Source organism: Schistocerca cancellata, chromosome 4 (assembly GCF_023864275.1).
Source record: "Schistocerca cancellata isolate TAMUIC-IGC-003103 chromosome 4, iqSchCanc2.1, whole genome shotgun sequence".
NCBI lineage: Eukaryota > Metazoa > Arthropoda > Insecta > Orthoptera > Acrididae > Schistocerca > Schistocerca cancellata.
In genome coordinates, this window is record NC_064629.1 from 26,717,031 (window position 1) to 26,740,681 (window position 23,651).

The 23,651-nt window shown below is 38.6% G+C and overlaps 1 protein-coding gene across 8 annotated transcripts in view; it reads left to right on the forward strand.

Moving 5' to 3' along the window:
* The window catches only part of LOC126183339 (polyhomeotic-proximal chromatin protein), a 297,294-nt gene extending 282,032 nt beyond the window's left edge, over positions 1–15,262 (forward strand). For all 8 annotated transcript variants that reach the window (XM_049925210.1, XM_049925209.1, XM_049925206.1 and 5 more), the window contains 2 exons: positions 14,458–14,630; positions 15,028–15,262. In XM_049925210.1, the coding sequence (XP_049781167.1) occupies positions 14,458–14,616 (159 nt within the window). In that variant the 3' untranslated portion in view covers positions 14,617–14,630; positions 15,028–15,262. The remainder of the gene's footprint in view (positions 1–14,457; positions 14,631–15,027) is intronic.
* The last annotated feature ends 8,389 nt before the right edge of the window (positions 15,263–23,651 follow it).

The following is a 23,651-nucleotide window of genomic DNA, read 5'->3' on the forward strand; positions in this document are numbered from 1 at the left end:
CATAACACTAGTTACAGCTAAACTACTTTCACCATTATCGTCGGTTTCCTTCTCAAGTGACAACTGGTCACAGCTACTGGGTTCATCGACCCTCAACAGCCTACCCTCTACATTCTCACCTATCTCCTGTCCTAAATCTATTAGTACATTATCAACATCCTGCACAGGCACTTTAGATAAGAGCACATCATTCTCATCGTAAATATAAGCATGAATTTCTTCTGCTTCTTCACCTGTCAATTCAATATTTTGTAGCTCTTCCCTATTGTTACACTGCTGCGCCTTCTCTTTCTCTTCCCACTTAGAAAGCGTTTCTAACACGGTATCTATCAAATACTGTGAGTGATCTAATATTTCTGTTGTATCTTTAGATGCTACCGACTCTTCATCCACATGTTCAGTTTGAGTATTCTGATCTGTCTTACCAATTCCCTTAACTACTGGCTTAGGAAAAGTAACCGCCTGGTGAGCGCCAGTGTCCTCATAGACGGGAACTAGTTTTCCTGCCTCGGCCTGTTGCTGTTTTCTTTAGTTTCATTATAATTGACTGGCACAGCATTGCTTTCCGTACTGTTGTTTACATGCATATTCCTGTTCGGAACAAAATTATTATCTCTTGGACGCCATTGTTGGTTCTGATAATTATTTCCCCAATTCCTACCTCTCTTAGGATGGCGAATTCCTACTGTTCTGATGTTTACATTGCCATTTTGCTCGTTCCTAAAATTACTATTATTGTTGGCATTTCTGTTATTACGTGCCTGCTCCTCATTGGCAGCAACACGTTCTACACGTTCCAAATATTCAATGAAACGATCAAGATTGTCTCTAGGGGCCGATATAATTCTGGTTTGCCAATACCATGGCAGTTTGGCTTCAAGACCTAATATAATCATTTCTGGCTTTAGCTTTTCCGCCAAATGTGACAAACGTGAAATCCATGACCTAGCAAATTCTTTAATTGATTCCTTGCCTGCACTGAAGCGTTTTCCACTCCAAAATTCTCTTAACACTTCATTTTGCTTATTACTAGACCAATATTCATTAATGAAAGCTGTTTTAAACTCCGCTAAAGTTTTACACTTCAACATAACATCAGCGGACCAACGCAAGGCGTCACCTGCTAAATGGCTTTTAATAAATGAGATTTTCTCTCGTTCAGACCAATTTGGTGGAATTACATCTTCAAAATCGTTCCAGAAATCTAGCGGGTGGATATTTTTATCTGGATCAAACCGCAAGAACTGCCGACACCCGATAAAAGCGGCGTTTGCAGCTACAACTTGTTGTACACAACCATTACCAGAAGTTACTGAAGCTACTTTACTCTCAATGTTAGCAATGTTAGTACTGATATTTTCTACTCTCAATTCAACATTATCTACTCTTTGTACAATATGAGTAGTGTCACTTTTGATTGCATCTACGTCTGCTTGACATATGTTTACTTTTATGTTAACATCTTTAAATCTGTCTGAGCAAAGTTCAGATTCCGCCTCGATCTTTTCTGTTAACTTGTGCTCCAGTTTCGCATCTTCCATTTGGAAGTCTTTGCGAACCTCAGCAACTTCGGATTTAACTGTTTTATACATTTCAGAAAATTGTTGAGCAACCTTTTTCTTAATATCCTCATGGTTGTAATCAATTTTATAGTTCAAACTGTCTAGATCCTCTTTCAACTTATTGCAACTAGCCTTGAAAGAATTTTCTAATTCAGCTTTATTGGATTCTAATTTATTGTCCACTGCCTCAAACCGTTTATTAAAATTGGTTTGGCTGGCCACAATCCTGTTATTTACCTCAATTATATCAGATTTTAATTCAGCATTACTGGCAGCTATTTTTGCATTACTGTTTTTGACTTGTTCACTTATTTCAGACTTTAACTCAGCTGTCATTTGTGCATTACTGGCAGCTATTGCTTGTAATATAACATTTAAATCAACAGCCCCAGCATCTTTGGGTTGCTCACTAGCTGGCTTTTTATCACACTCAGGTGATGAAAAACTAGCTCCAACACCAGAATCATCAAAACTAAATGAAACTTCTGATTGATTAGTCCGATCTAACTTCTCCTTCTTAAACTCTACCATCTCTGATGGTTGTTTCGTTTTTAATTCATCAGAAAAACTGTCATCCAATAAATTTACAATTTCTACTTTCTGCTTTACTACAGGGGTCTCTATTATTGAATCAATACCTCTTCCCACACTACTGTCAGGAGATAATACTTCATATTTTACTTTAACATTACCACTTTCATGCATATTTACACTTGAACCGCTGTCTGGATTTACAGTTCCTTCAACAGACATAGGTTCTGATTTAAGTTTAACCTCAGTTTCTTTTGGCGGTTCCATCGCAGACAGTCTTTTAGTGCAGGTTAGAAAAATTTTTAACAGTTTTTCACTTAACTTAGTTCCTTCTGCAAGACGTTGTCGGTGCGGCGTACCAGGATTACTGATGCGACGTGGCACGTTGAACTGCAGACGGCACTCCGACGGCTGTGGTGTGTTTGCGTGGCCCGTAACTGCAGGCGCGACTACGGCTGCAGCGGCGGACGACTGCGGTACGGCGAAACTGGCTTCTCGCGATGCCGGCAGCACCGCTAGACTCAGTGCCTGCTCCGTCAATCTAGATGCGTTGTTGATTCAACTGCGTTGTCCACCTGCCTATGTAACACTTTCACTGTTCTATACTCAGTTGCGTGTCGCATTTCACTCGCGAATCCGAATAGTTAAAAATCACTTTCACTTAGTTGATTTCCCGGCCGATGCACCATATGTGGGGCGGCGAGTGAGTTTGTGAAAATAAAGTTTGTTATTTAAATGTGGGAAAAACACTGCACTTCCCGGCTTTTGGAATGTTGTATAATGCTGTATTTCGCCGTTCTCAACACTGGCTCTCTCTTTGCTTTTTGGCACCCAGAAAGTGATTTAACGAAACGTGGAGCCTGTAATGAGAGTTCCTAGTGCCCACTTAACCTGAGAATATTATTATAGCTGCAGCTTATAGCTCTGAAGAAGTAGGAGATTGTTCGGGATTTCTAATCAAAAACAATTTTCCAAAATAGTTGAGTATATTCTGAAATTCACTGATAACATCACAATTATCCCAACAGCCTAACAAACAGAGCAGTTCAGAGTCTAATTCGCTGATGCAACTATAAATGTCCGAATTGAATGTCAAAAGAATGCTCGCCAAAATTTGATGAGAAAATCTCATCAAACGCCACGCTAAAATGATTGGTAGAATGTCTGTCCCGCGACGGCACGTGAAAATACAACAACACGCAAACTGAAGCTAGACCATGAAAATCATTCCAAAATAATCCTTCATTTGAAATGTTTTCACAGTTACGCGTATACATCGTAACTCAATACGGCACCCGAGGCAGTTTGTAGCAGCGCTACCGTAGCGAAGCGACTCCCGACACAGCTGACGTGCTATTCAGCGTCTGGAGAGAACTGGGGCCTTCCTTACTCGCGCAGTGCTCTTATATATATAGCCTCGGTGCGGACGGCTAAGAGAACGCCGGCTCTAACTTGGCTCTCACGACTGGCCGCTGGGCTAGTAACGCACCACTTCAAGTTATATAATAATTTATAGCTTCTTTTGCTGATGGCTTATGAAGCTGTTAATTTAATCGTGCATTTAGCACGCAGGTAAGTATTTATAATAAAATTATGACGTGGCTAAGTTAAATATCTTGGGCGAGAGAAATAATTAAGTTACGCTGCACGCAGCAAATGAGCTCTGAACTGGTCCTTTTGAGATCCGCTATCGCTATAATTTTATAGGTATTCAAAAGAAACTTTTCACATCTTCATAGTCATAGCGGACCTTCAACCTATTTAAATCTAAACATCCTAGTCTTATTCATTAGCCTACTTAATCTATCTTGCTTCCTTCAGTTTTGAGATGAAAACCAGAAAATCATTAATTTCCACTAAAGTCTTAACCTGTGAAATCCAAAGTACCGTTTTTATTAAATCATTATGAAAGATGAGTCTAAATATAAATTTTGAAGTCTCTAGCTCCTTTCTGTTGCGCCAATTATTTTTTTAGAAAAACGTCCAAATTACAAAAATGGCTGAAGTTATCGAACTGATATTTAATACACATTAATTTAGTATTATTCCTTACATGCTGGAAAAGTTTCAGATCATTTGCTTGAATTTTAAGGTATTGCGCAACATTTATGACGTCAGAGCTAGTTACAGCAGACTGGCTGGCACACAATGGAAACTGATGTGAATTTACTACAGCGTGAGTAGGCTGCTTCCCTACAGCACCTATCATTTAATGTTTCCTGTAGCTCATCATTGTAGTGGGTGCTTGAAGTTACCCTTGCAGTGTAATTCTTGCATAAAGGTATGATCATATATTCTTCAACGTTGGTGAGTGCATAGAGGGATAGTTCATGAAATCTTAATGTTGTTGTTGTGGTCTTCAGTCCTGAGACTGGTTTGATGCAGCTCTCCATGCTACTCTATCCTGTGCAAGCTTCATCATCTCCCAGTACCTACTGCAACCTACATCCTTCTGAAACTGCTTAGTGTATTCATCTCTTGGTCTCCCTCTACGATTTTTACCCTCCACGCTGCACTCCAATGCTAAATTGGTGATCCCTTCATGCCTCAGAACATGTCCTACCAACCGATCCCTTCTTCTGGTCAAGTTGTGCCACAAACTTCTCTTCTCCCCAATCCTATTCAATACTTCCTCATTAGTTATGTGATCTACCCATCTAATCTTCAGCATTCTTGTGTAGCACCACATTTCGAAAGCTTCTATTCTCTTCTTGTCCAAACTATTTATCGTCCATGTTTCACTTCCATACATGGCTACACTCCATACAAATACTTTCAGAAACGACTTACTGACACTTAAATCTATATTCGATGTTAACAAATATCTCTTCTTCAGAAACGCTTTCCTTGCCATTGCCAGTCTACATTTTATATCCCCTCTACTTCGACCATCATCAGTTATTTTGCTCCCCAAATAGCAAAACTACTTTATTACTTTAAGTGTCTCATTTCCTAATCTAATACCCCCAACATCACCCGACTTAATTCGACTACATTCCAATATCCTCTTTTTGCTTTTGTTGATGTTCATCTTATATCCTCCTTTCAAGACGCTACCCATTCCATTCAACTGCTCTTTCAAGTCCTTTGCTATCTCTGACAGAATTACAATGTCATCGGCGAACTTCAAAGTTTTTATTTCTTCTCCATGGATTTTAATACCTACTCCGAATTTTTCTTTTGTTTCTTTACTGCTTGCTCAATATACAGATTGAATAACATCGGGGAGAGGCTACAACGCTGTCTCACTCCCTTCCCAACCACTGCTTCCCTTTCATGTCCCTTGACTCTTACAACTGCCATCTGGTTTCTGTACAAATTCTAAGTAGCCTTTGGCTCCCTGTATTTTACCTCTGCCACCTTTAGAATTTGAAAGAGAGTATTCCAGTCAACATTATCAAAAGCTTTCTCTAAGTCTACAAATGCTAGAAACGTAGGTTTGCCTTTCCTTAATCTTTCTTCTAAGATAAGTCGTAAGGTCAGTATTGCCTCACGTGTTCCAGTATTTCTACGGAATCCAAACTGATCTTCCCCGAGGTCGACTTCTACCAGTTTTTCCATTCGTCTGTAAAGAATTTGTGTTAGTATTTTCCAGCTGTGGCTTATTAAGCTGATTGTTCGGTAATTTTCACATCTGTCAACACCTGCTTTCTTTGGGATTGGAATTATTATATTCTTCTTGAAGTCTGAGGGTATTTTGCCTGTTTCATACATCTTGCTCACCAGATGGTAGAGTTTTGTCAGGACTGGCTCTCCCAAGGCCGTTAGTAGTTCCAATGGAATGTTGTATACTCCGGGGGCCTTGTTTCGACTCAGGTCTTTCAATGATCTGTCAAACTCTTCACGCAGTATCATATCTCCCATTTCATCTTCATCTACATCCTCTTCCATTTCCATAATATTGTCCTCAAGTGCATCGCCCTTGTATAGACCCTCTATATACTCCTTCCACCTTTCTGCTTTCCCTTCTTTGCTTAGAACTGGGTTTCCATCTGAGCTCTTGATATTCATACAAGTGGTTCTCTTATCCCCAAAGGTCTCTCTTAATTTTCCTGTAGGCAGTATCTATCTTACCTCTAGTGAGATAAGCCTCTACATCCTTACATTTGTCCTCTAGCCATCCCTGCTTAGCCATTTTGCACTTCCTGTCGATTTCATTTTTGAGACGTTTGTATTCCTTTTTGCCTGCTTCATTTACTGCATTTTTATATTTTCTCCGTTCATCACTTAAATTCAATACCTCCTCTCTTACCCAAGGATTTCTATTATCCCTCGTCTTTTTACCTACTTGATCCTCTGTACCTTCACTATTTCGTCTCGCAAAGCTACCCATTCTTCTTCTACTGTATTTCTTTCCCCCATTCTTGTCAAACGTTCCCTAATGCTCTTCCTCAAGCTCTCTACAACGTCTGGTTCTTTCAGTTTATCCAGGTCCCATCTCCTTAAATTCCCACCTTTTTGCAGTTTCTTCAGTTTTAATCTACAGGTCATAACCAATAGATTGTGGTCAGAGTCCACATCTGCCCCTGGAAATGTCTTACAATTTAAAACCTGGTTCCTAAATCTCTCTCTTACCATTATATAATCTATCTGATACCTACTAGTATCTCCAGGATTCTTCCATGTATACAACATTCTTTTATGATTCTTGAACCAAGTGTTAGCTATGATTAAGTTGTGCTCTGTGCAAAATTCTACCAGGCGGCTTCTTCTTTCATTTCTCAGCCCCAATCCATATTCACCTACTACGTTTCCTTCTCTCCCTTTTCCTACTACTGAATTCCAGTCACCCACGACTATTAAATTTTCGTCACCCTTCACTATCTGAATGATTTCTTTTATTTCATCATACATTTCTTCAATTTCTTCGTCATCTGCAGAGCTAGTTGGCATATAAACTTGTACTACTGTAGTAGGTGTGGGCTTCGTATCTGTCATTGGCCACAATAATGCGTTCACTATGGTGTTTGTAGTAGCTTACCAGCATTCCTATTTTCCTATTCATTACTAAACCTACTCCTGCATTACCCCTATTTGATTTTGTATTTATTACCCTGTATTCACCTGACCAAAAGTCTTGTTCCTTCCACCACCGAACTTCACTGATTCCCACTATATCTAACTTTAACGTATCCATTTCCCTTTTTAAATTTTCTAACCTACCTGCTCGATTAAGGGATCTGACATTCCACTCTCCGATCTGTAGAATGCCAGTTTTCTTTCTCCTGATAACGACGTCCTCTTCAGTAGTCCTCGCCCGGAGATCCGAATGGGGGACTATTTTACCTCCGGAATATTTTACCCAAGAGGACGCCATCATCATTTAATCATACAGTAAAGCTGCATGTCCTCGGGAAAAATTACGGCCGTAGTTTCCCCTTGCTTTCAGCCGTTCACAGTACCAGCACAGCAAGGCCGTTTTGGTTATTGTTACAAGACCAGATCCGTCAATCAGCCAGACTGTTGCCCTTGCAACTACTGAAAAGGCTGCTGCCCCTCTTCAGGAACCACACGTTTGTCTGGTCTCTCAACAGATACCCCTCCGTTGTGGTTGCACCTACGGTACAGCTATCTGTATCGCTGAGGCACACAAGCCTCCCCACCAACGGCAAAGTCCATGGTTCATGGGGGGAGTGAAATCTTAATGTGATCACTAAATTTTGGTAAGAGTTACATATGTAATAATAGTAGTAGTAATAATAATAATAGTAATAATAGTAATAATAATAATAGAGAAATAAGAAAGGAAAATTCTCAGGAAAATTTTTGGCCCGATACAAGAGCAAGGAATCTGGAAGAAGAGACCAACATCAGAATTATATAAATACACAGACAAAATTACGGATGCAATAAGGAAAAGAAGAATGCAGTTCTACGGACATATCCACAGGATGAATGAAAACAGAATTTCAAAGCGAATTCTTAAAGTCATCAACTCAGGCAGGGGAAAAACAAAATGGATAAAAGAAGTTGAAGAGGACCTCAGACAAGCACACATAACAGTAAACGATGCAGAAAATAGAACTGAATTGAGGAACATCATCAAAAAACATAAATTTGACACCACAACACAGAAGAGACCAGGATGCAAATGGACAGTCGAGCGAAAGTAACAACACAGTGAACACATGAAGAAAATTTGGGCTCAGAAAAAACATAAACAATCATCATAAAGGAATTCAAGTCCAAACGCTCTCTTAAATGGGAATAATCAAAAATAATAATAATAATAATAATAATAAGGCCTTCGGTATGTTCTGCCAGTCGTAAAAGGCGACGAAAAGAACAAACCACTAATAGGGCTAACCCCCCTTTTAGGGTGATTAGTTGTTTCGGGACAGAACTAATGAAGCCTCGGACAAGCGCTGTCATGGTCGGGGACGACGCTTGAACCCTGTGCCCGTCCACAATGGTAATGACACTGCTAGCCACGCGGAAAATGATTTAAATCCAAATAGAGGTGTTTTGCAGGATATGCTTCCTGCAACCACTCTAGAAGGAAAACAGACAGAGGATGAGATGGTCAGATGAAGTTAACAGACACCTCATGTTCTGTTATTACCAAGCAACAAACTTAGGAACCAACACAACTGGATACAGATCACAAGTATACACAACATTTATTACCAGATACCCAGAATTAAAATTTTTAACAGAACAACGACTAGCTGATCAGATCCGTGTAATAATAAAAAATAACAGGATACCACAGTCAGAATTAGAAAACATCAAACAACAAGTACAACAAATACAGGAACAAAATAATGTGCAATCAGAAGAGGAAGAAAATACAGTAATTGAGTCAAACATCCCAGAGCAAACAAACAAAGAACACCACGCATCAATTAAACAATCAGAGGAAAACGAAATCTTAAGATAGCCACCAGAACAAGCACAAATAGAACAGGAAGTGTACACAAGCTAGATATAGAAGAAAAATTTCAGTTAACATTTATAGAATACAAAGACACAAATACAGACATTAGACCATTCTTGCATAGACCACCAAATAACCCACAAGGCGAAACAACAACAACAATCAACACAATCATACACAACAAAATAACTGAAAATATAACTATGGAAGAGTTACAACTTCTGGTTTATATAGGAGCACTCACTACACTAAATATACACACTAGGCAGAGATCAGAACAAACCAACACATAGAAGAAACCCACAAAACCAGCATGGCAACACAGGCTACAGATCAGAATAGAAAAACTGAGAAAAGACATCGGACAGCTAACACAATTTATAAGAAATGAAGTATCAGACAAAAAATGAAAAAGGTTAGGTAAAATCTCACAACAAGAAACAATAGAGCAATTAGATGAAAAGAAGCAGAAATTACAAGCATTGGCCAAACGACTTAGAAGATACAAAAAAAGTGAAAATAGAAGGAAACAAAACCAAACATTCAACACAAACCAAAAGAAATTTTATCAGACAATAGATAACACACACATTAAAATAGACAACCCACCAAGCATAACAGACATGGAACACTTCTGGAGCAACATATGGTCAAACCCGGTACAACATAACAGGCATGCACGGTGGATACAAGCAGAAACATACTCATACAAGATGATACCACAAATGCCTGAAGTGATAATTTTGCAATATGAAGTCACCCGAGCAATTAATTCTACGCACATTTGGAAAGCCCCTGGAAATGATAAAATAGCAAATTTCTGGCTAAAGTAGTTCATCTCAACACATTCACATCTAACTAAATTATTTAACAGTTACATTGCAGACCCATACACATTCCCTGATACACTTACACATGGAATAACTTATCTGAAACCTAAAGATCAAGCAGACACAGAAAACCCCAGCAAAATTCGCCCCATAACATGCCTACCAACAATATACAAAATATTAACTTCAGTCATTACACAAAAATTAATGACACATACAACACAGAACAAAATTATAAATGAAGAACAAAAAGACTGTTGCAAAGGAGCACGAGGATGTAAAGAGCAACTGATAATAGATGCAGAGGTGACATATCAAGCTAAAACTAAACAAAGGTCGCTACACTACGGGGTTGGGTTGTTTTGGGGAAGGAGACCAGACAGCAAGGTCATCGGTCTCATCGGATTAGGGAAGGACGGGGAAGGAAGTCGGCCGTGCCCCAGAAAGGAACCATCCCGGCATTTGCCTGGAGCAATTTAGGGAAATCACGGAAAACCTAAATCAGGATGGCCGGACGTGGGATTGAACCGTCGTCCTCCCGAATGCGAGTCCAGTGTCTAACCACTGCGCCACCTCGCTCGGTCGCTATACTACGCATACATTGATTACCAAAAAGCTTTTGATAGTGTACCCCACTCATGGTTACTACAAATATTGGAAATATACAAATTAGATCCTAAATTGATACAGTTACTAAACATAGTAATGAAAAATTTGAAAACCACACTAAATATCCAAACAAATTCAAATGATGTCACATCACAGCCAATACAGATTAAGCGTGGAATATACCAAGGAGACTCATTAAGTCCTTTCTGGTTCTGCCTTGCTCTGAACCCACTATCCAACATGCTAAACAATACAAATTATGGATACAATATTGCTGGAACATACCAACACAAAATCACACATTTGCTATACATGGATGATCTAAAACTACTGGCAGCAACAAATCAACAACTCAACCAATTACTAAAGATAACTGAAGTATTCAGCAATGATATAAATATGGCTTTTGGAACAGACAAGAAAAATAGCATAGTCAAGGGAAAACACACTAAACAAGAAGATTACATATTGGATAACCACAGAGACTGCATAGAAGCGATGGAAAAAACAGATGCCTATAAATATCTAGGATACAGACAAAAAATAGGAATAGATAATACAAATATTAAAGAAGAACTAAAAGAAAAATATAAACAAAGACTAACAAAAATACTGAAAACAGAATTGACAGCAAGAAACAAGACTAAAGCTGTAAATACTTATGCTATGCCAATATTGACCCACTCACTTGGAGTATTGAAATGGAGTAACACAGACGTAGAAGCACTCAGTACACTTACACGTTCACAATGCCACAAATATAGAATACATCACATACATTCAGCAACAGAAAGATTCACATTAAGCAGAAAGGAAGGAGGAAGGGGATTTATCAAATAAAAAACCTACGTTATGGACAGGGAGACAGTTTAAGAAAATTCTTTCTAGAACGAGCAGAAACTAACAAAATACACAAAGCAATCACTCATATAAATACATCGGCTACACCTCTGCAATTTCATAACCACTTCTACAACCCTTTAGATCACATAACATCAACAGATACGAAGAAAGTAAATTGGAAAAAGAAAACACTACATGGCTAGCACCCGTATCATGTAACACAGCCACACATTGACCAAGACGCATCCAACACATGGCTAAGAAAAGGCAATATATACAGTGAGATGGAAGGATTCATGATTGCAATACAGGATCAAACAATAAACACCAGATATTAGAGCAAGCATATTATTAAAGATCCCAATACCTCAACAGATAAATGCAGACTTTGCAAACAACAAATAGAAACAGTAGATCACATCACAAGCGGATGTACAATACAAGCAAATACAGAATATCCCAGAAGACATGACAATGTAGCAAAAATAATACATCAACTACTTGCCATACAACATAAACTAATAAAACAACACTTTCCCACATACAAGTATGCACCAAAAAATGTACTGGAGAATGATGAATACAAATTATACTGGAACAGAACCATTATAACAGATAAAACACCACCGCATAACAAACCTGACATCATACTCACCAATAAAAAGAAGAAATTAACACAACTAATCGAAATATCCATACCCAATACAACAAATATACAGAATAAAACATGAGAAAAAATTGAAAAATACATCCAACTGGCTGAGGAAGTGAAGGACATGTGGCATCAGGATAAAGTTGACATTATACCAATTATACTACCAACTACAGGAGTCGTACCACACAATATCCACCAGTACATCAACACAATACAGCTACATCCAAATGTATATTTACAGCTACAGAAATCTGTAATTATTGATACATGTTAAATTACCCGAAAGTTCCTAAATGCAATGTAACACATACCGTACAGTTAAAAGGAAGTCACGCTTGATCAAGGTCCACGTCACTTTCCATTTTTAACCAGACATAACGTCTGAGAAAGGAAATAATAATAATAATAATAATAATAATAATAATAATAATAATAATCTATGTAAGTTACATACATAATAATGAGTTATGATCCCCATGCCCTGCCCCCCGCCCCCCCTCCCCCAACCCCCAACACTCCTCCTGGATCTGTGCCTGCTACCAGGGGACAAACATTTTACCAATAGGGAGCACTGTGAGTGTCTTAATGTAAATGTGGTCAGCTACAAATGACATGAATCGCAATACGATGGCTATGGTTAGAGTTGCACATCACTTCAGCTATAATGTTAAATATGCACAACTGCACAAGTTTGGCAGTCAGCAGTTGTGGCTCTGTTGTTTAGGTGAGCCGTTCCACCAAGGCAAGTTCATACCACATCAGATGGGAAATATATATTTTTAATTGTCCTATGGCGAAAAACCACATAACAAGCAAAATGACATCGGTTTGTAATTGTTGTAAGACTGGTGCAAGACATGTTAAATAGGCTGTCCACCATTTTCTGCCCGAAGTTGAAATTGAGGAACAGCACATTCCATAACAGAGTGGAATGTCTCAGGGGGTCTCATTCAGAATGTGTTGGACAATGTGTGTCTTCATTTCAGTTACATTCAGCTACATTCTCAGCCAAAAGACACACGGCTTAAGATAAAATGATCTGGATGGCCAGACTGTAGGGAAACAACGGTTGATAATTCTAACATTTCCGACATGCCTCTGCAGCAGCTGCTTCACTGGCTGTATTGTGTGTGCAGATGTGCAGTCTTGCATAAAAATAATCCTATCCACACTGTTGAAGGGCTGGAATGATGTTGGTGCGCAAAAGATACTTGTATCGTTTACCAGTGACAATACAGGAAAAGGACTTGCAGGGCTCATCTCCTTAAAAAAAAAATACAGCTGTATGATAAATGATGCTGCCGTCAACTTGCACCACAGCCACCTTTGCAGAATGAAGTGGTACAGGCTTTTGTGTGTGTGTGTGTGTGTGTGTGTGTGTGTGTGTGTGTTTTTCTGTTGCTCGTATTCTGCAGTTTGGTGTGCTGACATGTCCTTGGAGATGGAAATGGGCTTTGTCCACAGAATTTTCCATGGCCATTCGTTGTTCGCTTCCATGTGAGCAAGAAATTCCAGAGTGATTGTTTGTCTTGCAGACAGGTCGGCAGGAAGCAGCTTCTGGACATGGGTCATATTGTATGGATAGCAATGCAGGAGGGTTCGTAGGATTTTATGCAATATGCTCACAGGCATATCCAACATTTGGGCAATTCTCTGTACACCGCTCGTCCCCTCCTGGTATACTGTGGCCTCATCTTCGATGATGTCGAATCAACTGCCTTCCTTCTCCTGCCACACTGCACTTCAAAAGCACCTGTCTTTTTCAAATTTAGTAATCATTTTTTCCAGACCCTTAGCAGACATGAGACCAATGCCTCTCTTTCACACCCTCAAGTGTCCGGGATAGGATTAATGTGAATATAACCATTTGAATGTAAATATAGAAACTTACCTGTGAATGATGCTTACTCTTGACCTTAGAAACTTTTGAAGCTGCTTATCATTTCAGCTTCATCTCACTTCGACAGTGTTTCATTGCTACCCCCCCCTCCCTCCCCCCTCTATATATCAGCCCTTTCAATAAGGCGCATTCTGGGTTCTTACTCCTTCTGCAGAGTTAAGTGGAAAAGAGAACTTATTTAGGTTTTCTGAAAAGATGTTGGTGTTACTCTTGTCCAGGCTGGACCAGCATCTGCAGGGACCTTTCTGTTATTGGTACATAGAAATGAAATACTGTAATCAAACAAAAAAGCAATTGACAATCTTCCATTATTTATGAAGATAAGAAACTTCCCTCCGTGTGTATGCAGTGCTATTTGTGAGCTGCAGTGAGATAATTTTCCAGAAAATTTGTGATATGCCAATTAGAACTCAATGAAAAAGAAATGTTTGTAATAGTACCCTAGTATATTAACTCCGCAGTGTCACCACTTTCATTTCTTGTAGCCATCTCACGTTCTTGGAAACGCATTTTGAGTGGAGTAATATTCAGTGTAGGGAATAAAATTTTGGTGAAATGCTTTGCTATGAATAGACTATTACTATTATGTTTTATTTCACAGACTTATTTTTTAATGTAGTAGCAACTAAGTTGTATTTAATTGCTTTTAGGAAATTGATGGAAGGTCATTGTTGTTGCTAACACGTCGTGATGTGCTGTATGAACTTGGTCTTAAATTGGGCCCTGCCCTCAAAGTTAATCACTTTGTGCAACTATTACAGAAGAAAGACATCAGAAAAGTTTTCCCATTCAATGAAATGTTGCGTTAAACAGAATGGAAATTGTAAGTATGTTGTTTTTTATCATGTGAATGTCATTATTAGACTTACACAGATTAAATTCTTCTTTTGTGTAGCCATATTGTCTGTAGTTCCTTGACAACCCTTCAGGGTAGTTTGGTTCTGTCAATGCAACTACATAAAATGCATGTTTTTTTTTTTTTTTTGTTTTTTCACCAGATGAGTTTTGCTTTATTGAGGTAAAGCAATAAAGCAAAATGCATCTGGTGGAAGAAAACACGCATTTTATGTAGTTGCAACGACAGGAGCAAAATACCCCCAAGTAATATACAGATTAAATTGATGGTTTTGTTACGCAATGAAAATAAAGATGTTCATTATTACATTGTTGAGTACAGAGTATGCATTTTAGATAATTCTATTTAAATTTTTATCTTTCAGGTGATCAGTGGCTCTAAAATGATCATCCTAGTGTTGATTTTCAATGATGTCATTACTGGCATGAAGATGCTAAAGGCAGATATAAAAGTTTCTGTGTTTTCCATATTTAGTGAGTAGTTGGTGGTCTCTGTGATGTAATTTTTCTATGCCAAAGCAAGAAAGACAATAAAAAGTCTGACAATTACTTTAGATTGTAAAGTTATACGGAAGATTTAATAAAATCTGATGATAAATACTCCCTTCTTTCCTGCAAGAATATATTTATTAAAATAGCTGACACTCATTGTAATAGAAAAAAAAAAGTTACCAATACACATGAATGTGTGTTAATTTGTCAATAACCAAAGTGGGATATTTGTATCCTTGGAATTAAAGTGATAAGCCATTTTCATTGTTGTGTTCCTGTGTATTTGCTCAAAGGGATCTTCCTGGGTGAACAGTAAGTGTGTTTGTAGGAAAAAGACTCTTAGTTTAAAATAATTCATGCCTGTAATTATCAGCATCCATGGTCTTTTTCCTATTTGAATTTTACTAACTGGAGCATAAGTGTGCAGCATTAATAGTTATGTTGTGATTGGGTTAGGATGTTGTTTGCTTTTTGCAGTATGTACCTGTGTTAATGATGTGCCTGGAACTGTTAAAGGAGGGGAAATTTTTCAATCATAGCTGTGGATTGCATGTTAAAAGCGTGAAATGCCTTTTATATAAACATTGTAAGGAAAGTCAAGGTGGAAATTGATACATAATGGTACCATGGAGAAATATTTAGTTATTTGTTAATGATACAGAATGTGTTTTACACCTTCATCTGCAAGATAATAAGGTGATAGAGTACATCTGTGCACATTGTGAAGAGGAATAATATTTACGTTTTTGTGGTACAAGAAATTTGTGGTTAGCAAGAAAAGACCCTGGAGGTCAAACTAATGGTTATAGCAACATACGTGACTTCATATTCAAAATTCTTGTAAGTATTTTTTATGTCTTAGGACGTGGGGATTTAAAAATGTAGTGTCAAGTGGTTGATCCACATGCCATTTGTTTTTTGGTTCTTCTTCTTCTTCTTCTTCTTCTTCAGCTGTTGTTGTTGGTAGCAAGTTGCATTACTGTAAGACACATTCTTTAGCATTCTCTGCAAGTAGGTGACCAGCTCATATAAACCGAAGTATGCAGGTGACAGACCTCGTAGTCTTATTTCAGGACCTGATAGATTGCAAAAATGGGAACACAATATTTGTTGTTGTTGTTGTTATTCTTCTTTTGGATCTTTTTTACAGGGCTGTTAAACATGTCATAATATTACAGTTTAGTAAAGAGAAACATTGGTAATATATTCAGACATTCACACGTTTACAAGTATAGTTTGACAAAGATTTGGCAGATTGTTGGTTGTGGCCTTACAGTAGGAACTATCCAAGCATTTGCCTGTTAGTATGTTAGGGAAACCATGGAAAACCTAAATCAGAATAGTCTGATGAGGATAAGGTCTTCAGCCATCCCAAATACAAGACTTGTCTGTTAAAAACAGTGCAACCTCATTTGGTTTATTCATAGTAAACAATATTGTTTTGTTTGTGTGTTATTGCAAAGAAGTATAATTACATTATGATAAAAGCTGGTTCTATGCTGTTCATTCATTTTATGAGTGATAAATCCGCTGTTGCAAAGAGTTCTGAGAAATTAACTTATTTGTAGATAACTTATTTTCCCCTCCAGTTCCAATGCTTACCAGTTCTTTCATAGTGTAACACGAGGCAGACAGTATATTTCCAGTGACATGTTAATTTTGTTTAAATAAATGCATGAGAAATCATATGAAAATGGTAGTAAACATCATACCAAGAAACTGCAGTTTTTATTGGCTAGTGTGAAATATACAATTTTTACTGTCTCCAGTAAAACTTTAATCTTAGAACAACAGTTTACTTATTGTGTTTATGAATTGCACGACGTAGACAGTTATTATTTGTATCAAATATCTTGCATACATTATGTATAGAGCCTACACTTTCGTTCACTAGGAAACATTAAACCTGGTGACAACATGTTTGGGGAAATTTACTGCAACTTCACACTGATTACTAATTTGATCAGATGGCTAGAACTGCTTGCATGGATATAACTATTTTAATATTACCTATCTTAGGTATGTGATGTAGTGATAGTTAAATCATTATGTTTGATTGGCATGCAACACACACAAGCAGTGTTACAAAGAGCTGTGTGTTTAAAGTTGCACTCTCATCATTTGGCTCTATTTACGCAGTCATCCAAAAGTTCTGGAATATACTGTGCAAAGTAACTACCATAAAATATTTATTTTGACAAAAAGGTCGCACCTAACTTTAAAATTTCTAACTTCTGTCCCTCTGTTCTGTCTCATCACACTACCTGTAGTCTACCAGTGTGCATCTTTTTCTTCAGCAGTGTCTCTGACAGTGTTCACTACCTATGTCAGCTGATTTTTCAATACATTTGTTTGTCTAGTGCACACTAAGTGGACATAATCACAGAGGGATAAAAGTTGGAGATTTTGAAGTAAAACTAGGCCCCTTTTCTTCATAACTGTATTTCTGCATATGCAAGTATTCATTATGGAAGATATTAAATATGGACATCCAGATGATGGTACTGTGATTCAAAACTAGTACCTGTGTGTAATAGTGCTTTGTTTTTGTATGCTAAAATCAAATGTGGAATTTAGACTATACGAACTTTGTCAGCAATGACAATAATATTGGCATAGCTGGCAGCAGTCCTGGAGGCAATCAAAAAAGCACTGCAGAAGAAAATTGTGTTGTGATAGTTGGACTCTTTTTATCTTGGTGATCAACTGCTTTAAACATCATTCTAATAACCTTTATACACTGAAGAGCCAAAGAAACTGGTACACCTTTCTAATTTATAGGGCCCCTGCGAGCACACACACGTGTCGCCACACGACGTGGCGTGGACTCTACTTATGTCTGAAGTAGTGCTGGAGGGAACTGACACCATGAATCCTGTGGGGCTCTCCATAAATCTGAAAGAGTAAGAGACGGTGGAGATCTCTTCTGAACAGCATGTTGCAAGGCATCCCAGACATGATCAATAATGTTCATTTCTGGTAGGTTCAGTGCCCATCAGAAGTGTTTAAACTCAGAAGAGTGTTCGTGGAGCCACTCTGTAGCAATTCTGGACATGCGGGGTGTCATATCGTCCTGCTGGAATTGCCCAAGTCTGTTGGAATGCACAGTAGACACGAATGTATGCAGGTGATAGACGAGATGCTTACATACCGTATTTACTCGAATCTAAGCCGCTCTTTTTTTCCGGTTTTTGTAATCCAAAAAACCGCCTGCGGCTTAGAATCGAGTGCAAAATAAGCTGAAGTTCTGAAAAATGTTGGTAGGTGCCTCCACAAGTAACTTCTGCCGTCGAATATATGTAGCACTACACAGGCATGCTTTGCAGTCACAAAGATAAATACTGGCGCCAAAACCTCTGAGTCAGTAAATAAATTAAAAAAAAAAAGTGGAAGACGAGCTTTTTTCTCCACCCCGAGTTTCGACCACTGCATTTTCATACATTATCCTACGAAGTAAATACAAATTCCGTATTGTTCATCTTCGAATGTAACAGCATTTCAGTGTACTATGAAATTCCGACTGGCAAGACTGTTTGTCAATATGGCCAACTCTACATTCTGAATTTTTTCCTAACTGTGAGAAGAGATGGTTGCTAATAGGAACTTTTATGAATTGAGAATCACATGCAGTATTCTCTTCACCATAAGAATAATACGAATATAAACATTTTACCATGCATTCTTTCGTTTTTGCTGCTATCGCATTTAAATCCTGTCTGCCTAATAAACTATGAAACTAGTATGAGACAACAGCAAACACAGACGAATACACATATCATGTCATGTTTATATTTGTATTATTCTTATGCCAAATAGTGATGCAGTCAGAAATGAAGCACGGCAATTGACTAGATTTTTAAATCTAAGATGACTCTAATTTCTGTGCAGAATGTAATGTACAATAGAGACGTCTGCAAAGATTTTCAAACGGCGAAAAATTTTAGCTAAACTCTCATTCAGAACATCTTCTATCATATGCAGTCTATTATTTGGTTCTTGTTGATCATTATCAAAGAAAGCAGCAGTGTAAGTAACAACAAATAGCAGTCTCTTGCCATTGTTTCACTAATGAGACAATTCCTCTCTCTTTTTTTTTTTTTTATCGTAAGCGGCGGTAGCGCGCACAAAAGAAGCGATGCTGCGATCGGCGACAGTTCGTGAACACACATTATCAGAATGCGACAAACAATGCACGACACAGTACAACAACGCATTTTCAGCTTAGAGTGACGCAAACACCTATAACAAAGAGAACAGCACTTATCAGATCAAAGAAAAATAAGCAATCGATTCAAACCAGACGAAGCACGTGAAAAAGGAAGGGTACCCGTATAAATACGGGCCTGACGCGTAGCAACGGCAACCTGGTAAAGCTTAACTGCTAAGCTTACGACTGGAACCAAACTACTGTAGCTGTATCGTCATTCATTCGACCTAAATTGTCTCTCATATTACAATGGACCAACTTTGTTTCGATTTGGAGGTGCGGCCTAAAACTTGAATTTTGAGTCTAAAATTTCAGGTGCGGCTTAGATTCGGGAAAATTTTTTTTCCTTGATTTTGAGTCTCATTTTTCAGGTGCGGCTTGGATTCGAGTGTGGCTTAGATTTGAGTAAATACGGTAAGTGTCACCTGTCAGTCGTATCTAGATGAATCAGGGGTCCCATATCACTCCAAGTGCACATGTCCCACACCATTACAGAGCCTTCACCAGCTTGAACAGTTCCCTGCTGACTTGCAGGGTCCATGGTTTCATGAGGTTGTCTCTATACCCGTACATGTCCATCTGCTTGATACAATTTGAAATGAGACTTGTCAGGCCAGGAAACATGTTTCCAGTCATCAATAGTCCAATGTTGCTTGCAAAGCTTTGTATCATGCAGTCGTCAATGGTACATGAGTGGGCCTTCAGCTCCGAAAGCCCATATCAATGATGTTTTGTTGAATGGTTCACACACTGATGCTTGTTGATGGCGTAGCATTGAAGTCTGCAGCAATTTGTGGAAGGGTTGCACTTCTGTCGTATTGAATGATTCTTTTCATTCATCGTTGGTCCCGTTCTTGCAGAATCTTTTTCTGGCCACAGAGATGTCGGAGATATGATGTTTTTACAGGATTCCTGATATTCACGGTACACTCGTAAAATGATCGTACAGGAAAATCGCCACTTAATCGCTACCTTGGAGATGATGTGTCCCATCTTTTGTGCACTGACTATAACTGCACGTTAAGACTCACTTAAATCTTGATAATCTGCCATTGTAGCAGTAGTAACCTATCTGCACCAGACACTTGTCTTATATAGGCATTGCCGATTGAAATGCTGTTTCTGCCTGTTTACATAACTCTGTATTTGAATATGCATGCCTATTGTAGTTAAGTTAGAAAAAGGTGTTATTCATGTGGTTGAAGGCACACAGTAGCATATGAAGAGCAAGAGCAATTCTCAACACTTAAATTTGGCACATTTGAAACATAAGCTGATATGATACTGTAAAGTCCTGGCCGGAATACAGATAATACAAAATAGTTCAGCAGTCATAAGGCACATAAACGAGATGAAAAACATTACTGAAGCTTTGGATAATGTCTTCCTTCAGAGCTAACTAATAAAAAATGCTCACCTGCACACGCATGGCTGGGTACATTACTGTGGCCATCTACATTGTCAGAACCCAGCATTTTGAATGAGATGAGTGGTTACTCGGTTGAGTGATTGAGAGGAAAATGGAAATAGGTACAGGTGAAGGGAAGAATCGTAAATGGCTGGAAGGCAGAGAAAGCAAGGGGCTGGGATAGGAATGTGGCACTGGTGAGCTTGCTCCAGCAGTGGTATGGGTGTGTTGTGAAGCACCTGATGAAGTGGCTGAGTTGGTTTGCTCGGAGACAGTTAGGACGGAGGTCATGGGAGACTGCAGACAGGAACTGTGAATGTGGATCAATCGAGCGAAATGAAACGTGAAGATGGGAACAGTGCAGGGATGGGCTCGCAGAGACTGAGGCAAGGAGGATTTTGGGATTAAAGGATGTGCCACAAGGACAATTCAATCTGTGTAATTCAGAGAAGATATAAATTGTGCCTTGTTAGGGTGTAAAATAAAAAAGTTCTCAGTGTAATAAGTAAATTCATAAATATGTTGATGAGCTGGAATGATGAATTATCAACTTGCCTGATGGTGCTGTTGATTTCCAAATACATAGAAGTTTACAGAGAAATATTAAATGACTGAGTACTTTTTGTGTTATTTACCCATGGCATAGTAATTTACTATTGCTGTTTCAGCAACCAGATGTGGGAGAGAGGGAGAGGGGGAGAGAGGGGGGAGAGAGAGAGAGAGAGAGAGAGAGATTTAGATGTTTGTTATTGCTGTATGGAAACAAAACATGTTCCTGTTCAAAATTCTATGTACTTAGTCACCACTATAAGCCCCATCAATATTTGAACGGGAATTTGGGAACACTGTTCAAGGATCACAGGGGAAACACTCCAGACGAACTGTCGTATTGATGTAGTGGACATCTATTGTGTCATTTGATCACGACAGGTTAATTAACAGTTATTTAGAAAGAAAAATTAAGGTCGCGGCCTCTGGTTTGCTCAATATGAGTAACAGAACATTGGAAGATAACAGCTAACATTAGATATGAAACAACTGTTACCAAAATCGAGGATAGACTTTTGCGCTGTATTCATTGTGAGCCACAATTTGAAGCAGCAGTTCTAACTCTTGACTAGCTGTTGTTCCAGTAAACAACAAAACTATATAACAATGTACCATGAACTGTAGAACATGTTTTTGCACAAAATTGAGACTGGAACACATGGTCGCATGACTACAGGAGATGAAATCTTCTGAAAACTCAGTGCCTGTAGAACAGAACCTCTGTGACCAACTACATGTCGGTTCCCTGACATTCATAGAGTTGGGACTAATTTATACTGGAACCAAATGCACATGTGATTTATCTGTGGTATATTTTCTAGCAATTGTGCTTAATGCACCTAAAAAGTATTATGAACTTGCCTTACTTGTGTTCATTAAATCACAAGAATTTGCAATTTTGCAGACGATTCATGGTTGGTGTCGAGGTGTTTTGAGCAGAGTTTGTTGACAGTCAACTGCCATCGTGTATAAATCCAAAAGGAAATTATCAAGGGAAAAAGATGTAAAATTGTTCACAGCATGAAAATCGCAGTTAGTTACTATACATTGCATATACAATACCAAACTAAAAATATTGAAATTATATTTATTATGTAACTCAAAATGGACTCGCTTGGACACCTTACTTTTTATTTCATCCATTCATGATATAGTGTACATTTTTTGTTATAAAAACATCCTTTACCCAATTAGAGGAAACTCTGTATTAAGAATAAACATAAGTTACACTTAATTGTCACAGATTAAAAGTTCTTTTTGTATGTGATGTGTTACAGGGCTATTACAAATGATTGAAGCGATTTCATAAATTCACTGTAGCTCCATTCATTGACATATGGTCATGACACACTACAGATAGGTAGAAAAACTCATAAAGTTTTGTTCGGCTGAAGCCGCACTTCAGGTTTCTGCCGCCAGAGCGCTCGAGAGCGCAGTGAGACAAAATGGCGACAGGAGCCGAGAAAGCGTATGTCGTGCTTGAAATGCACTCACATCAGTCAGTCATAACAGTGCAACGATACTTCAGGAGGAAGTTCAACAAAGATCCACCAACTGCTAACTCCATTCGGCGATGGTATGCGCAGTTTAAAGCTTCTGGATGCCTCTGTAAGGGGAAATCAACGGGTCGGCCTGCAGTGAGCGAGGAAACGGTTGAATGCGTGCGGGCAAGATTCACGCGTGTATCTGGACATGCTGGAAAATTGGCTCATGCCACAACTGGAGACCGACAGCGCCGACTTCATCTTTCAACAGGATGGTGCTCCACCGCACTTCCATCATGATGTTCGGCATTTCTTAAACAGGAGATTGGAAAACCGATGGATCGGTCGTGGAGGAGATCATGATCAGCAATTCATGTCATGGCCTCCACGCTCTCCCGACTTAACCCCATGCGATTTCTTTCTGTGGGGTTATGTGAAAGATTCAGTGTTTAAAACCTCCTCTACCAAGAAACGTGCCAGAACTGTGAGCTCGCATCAACGATGCTTTCGAACTCATTGATGGGGACATGCTGTGCCGAGTGTGGAAGGAACTTGATTATCGGCTTGATGACTTCCGAATCACTAAAGGGGCACGTATCGAACATTTGTGAATGCCTAAAAAAACTTTTTGAGTTTTTGTATGTGTGTGCAAAGCATTGTGAAAATATCTCAAATAATAAAGTTATTGTAGAGCTTTGAAATCGCTTCAATCATTTGTAATAACTCTGTAGTTTTGCAGTGAGAAAAGTACTGCTAAGTAAATTCTCTTAACATATATTTTAGGATGTTATAACCACCGGACCCGAATTTCGTCATAGCTGATCCTAAAGTTTCACCATACAAATGAAA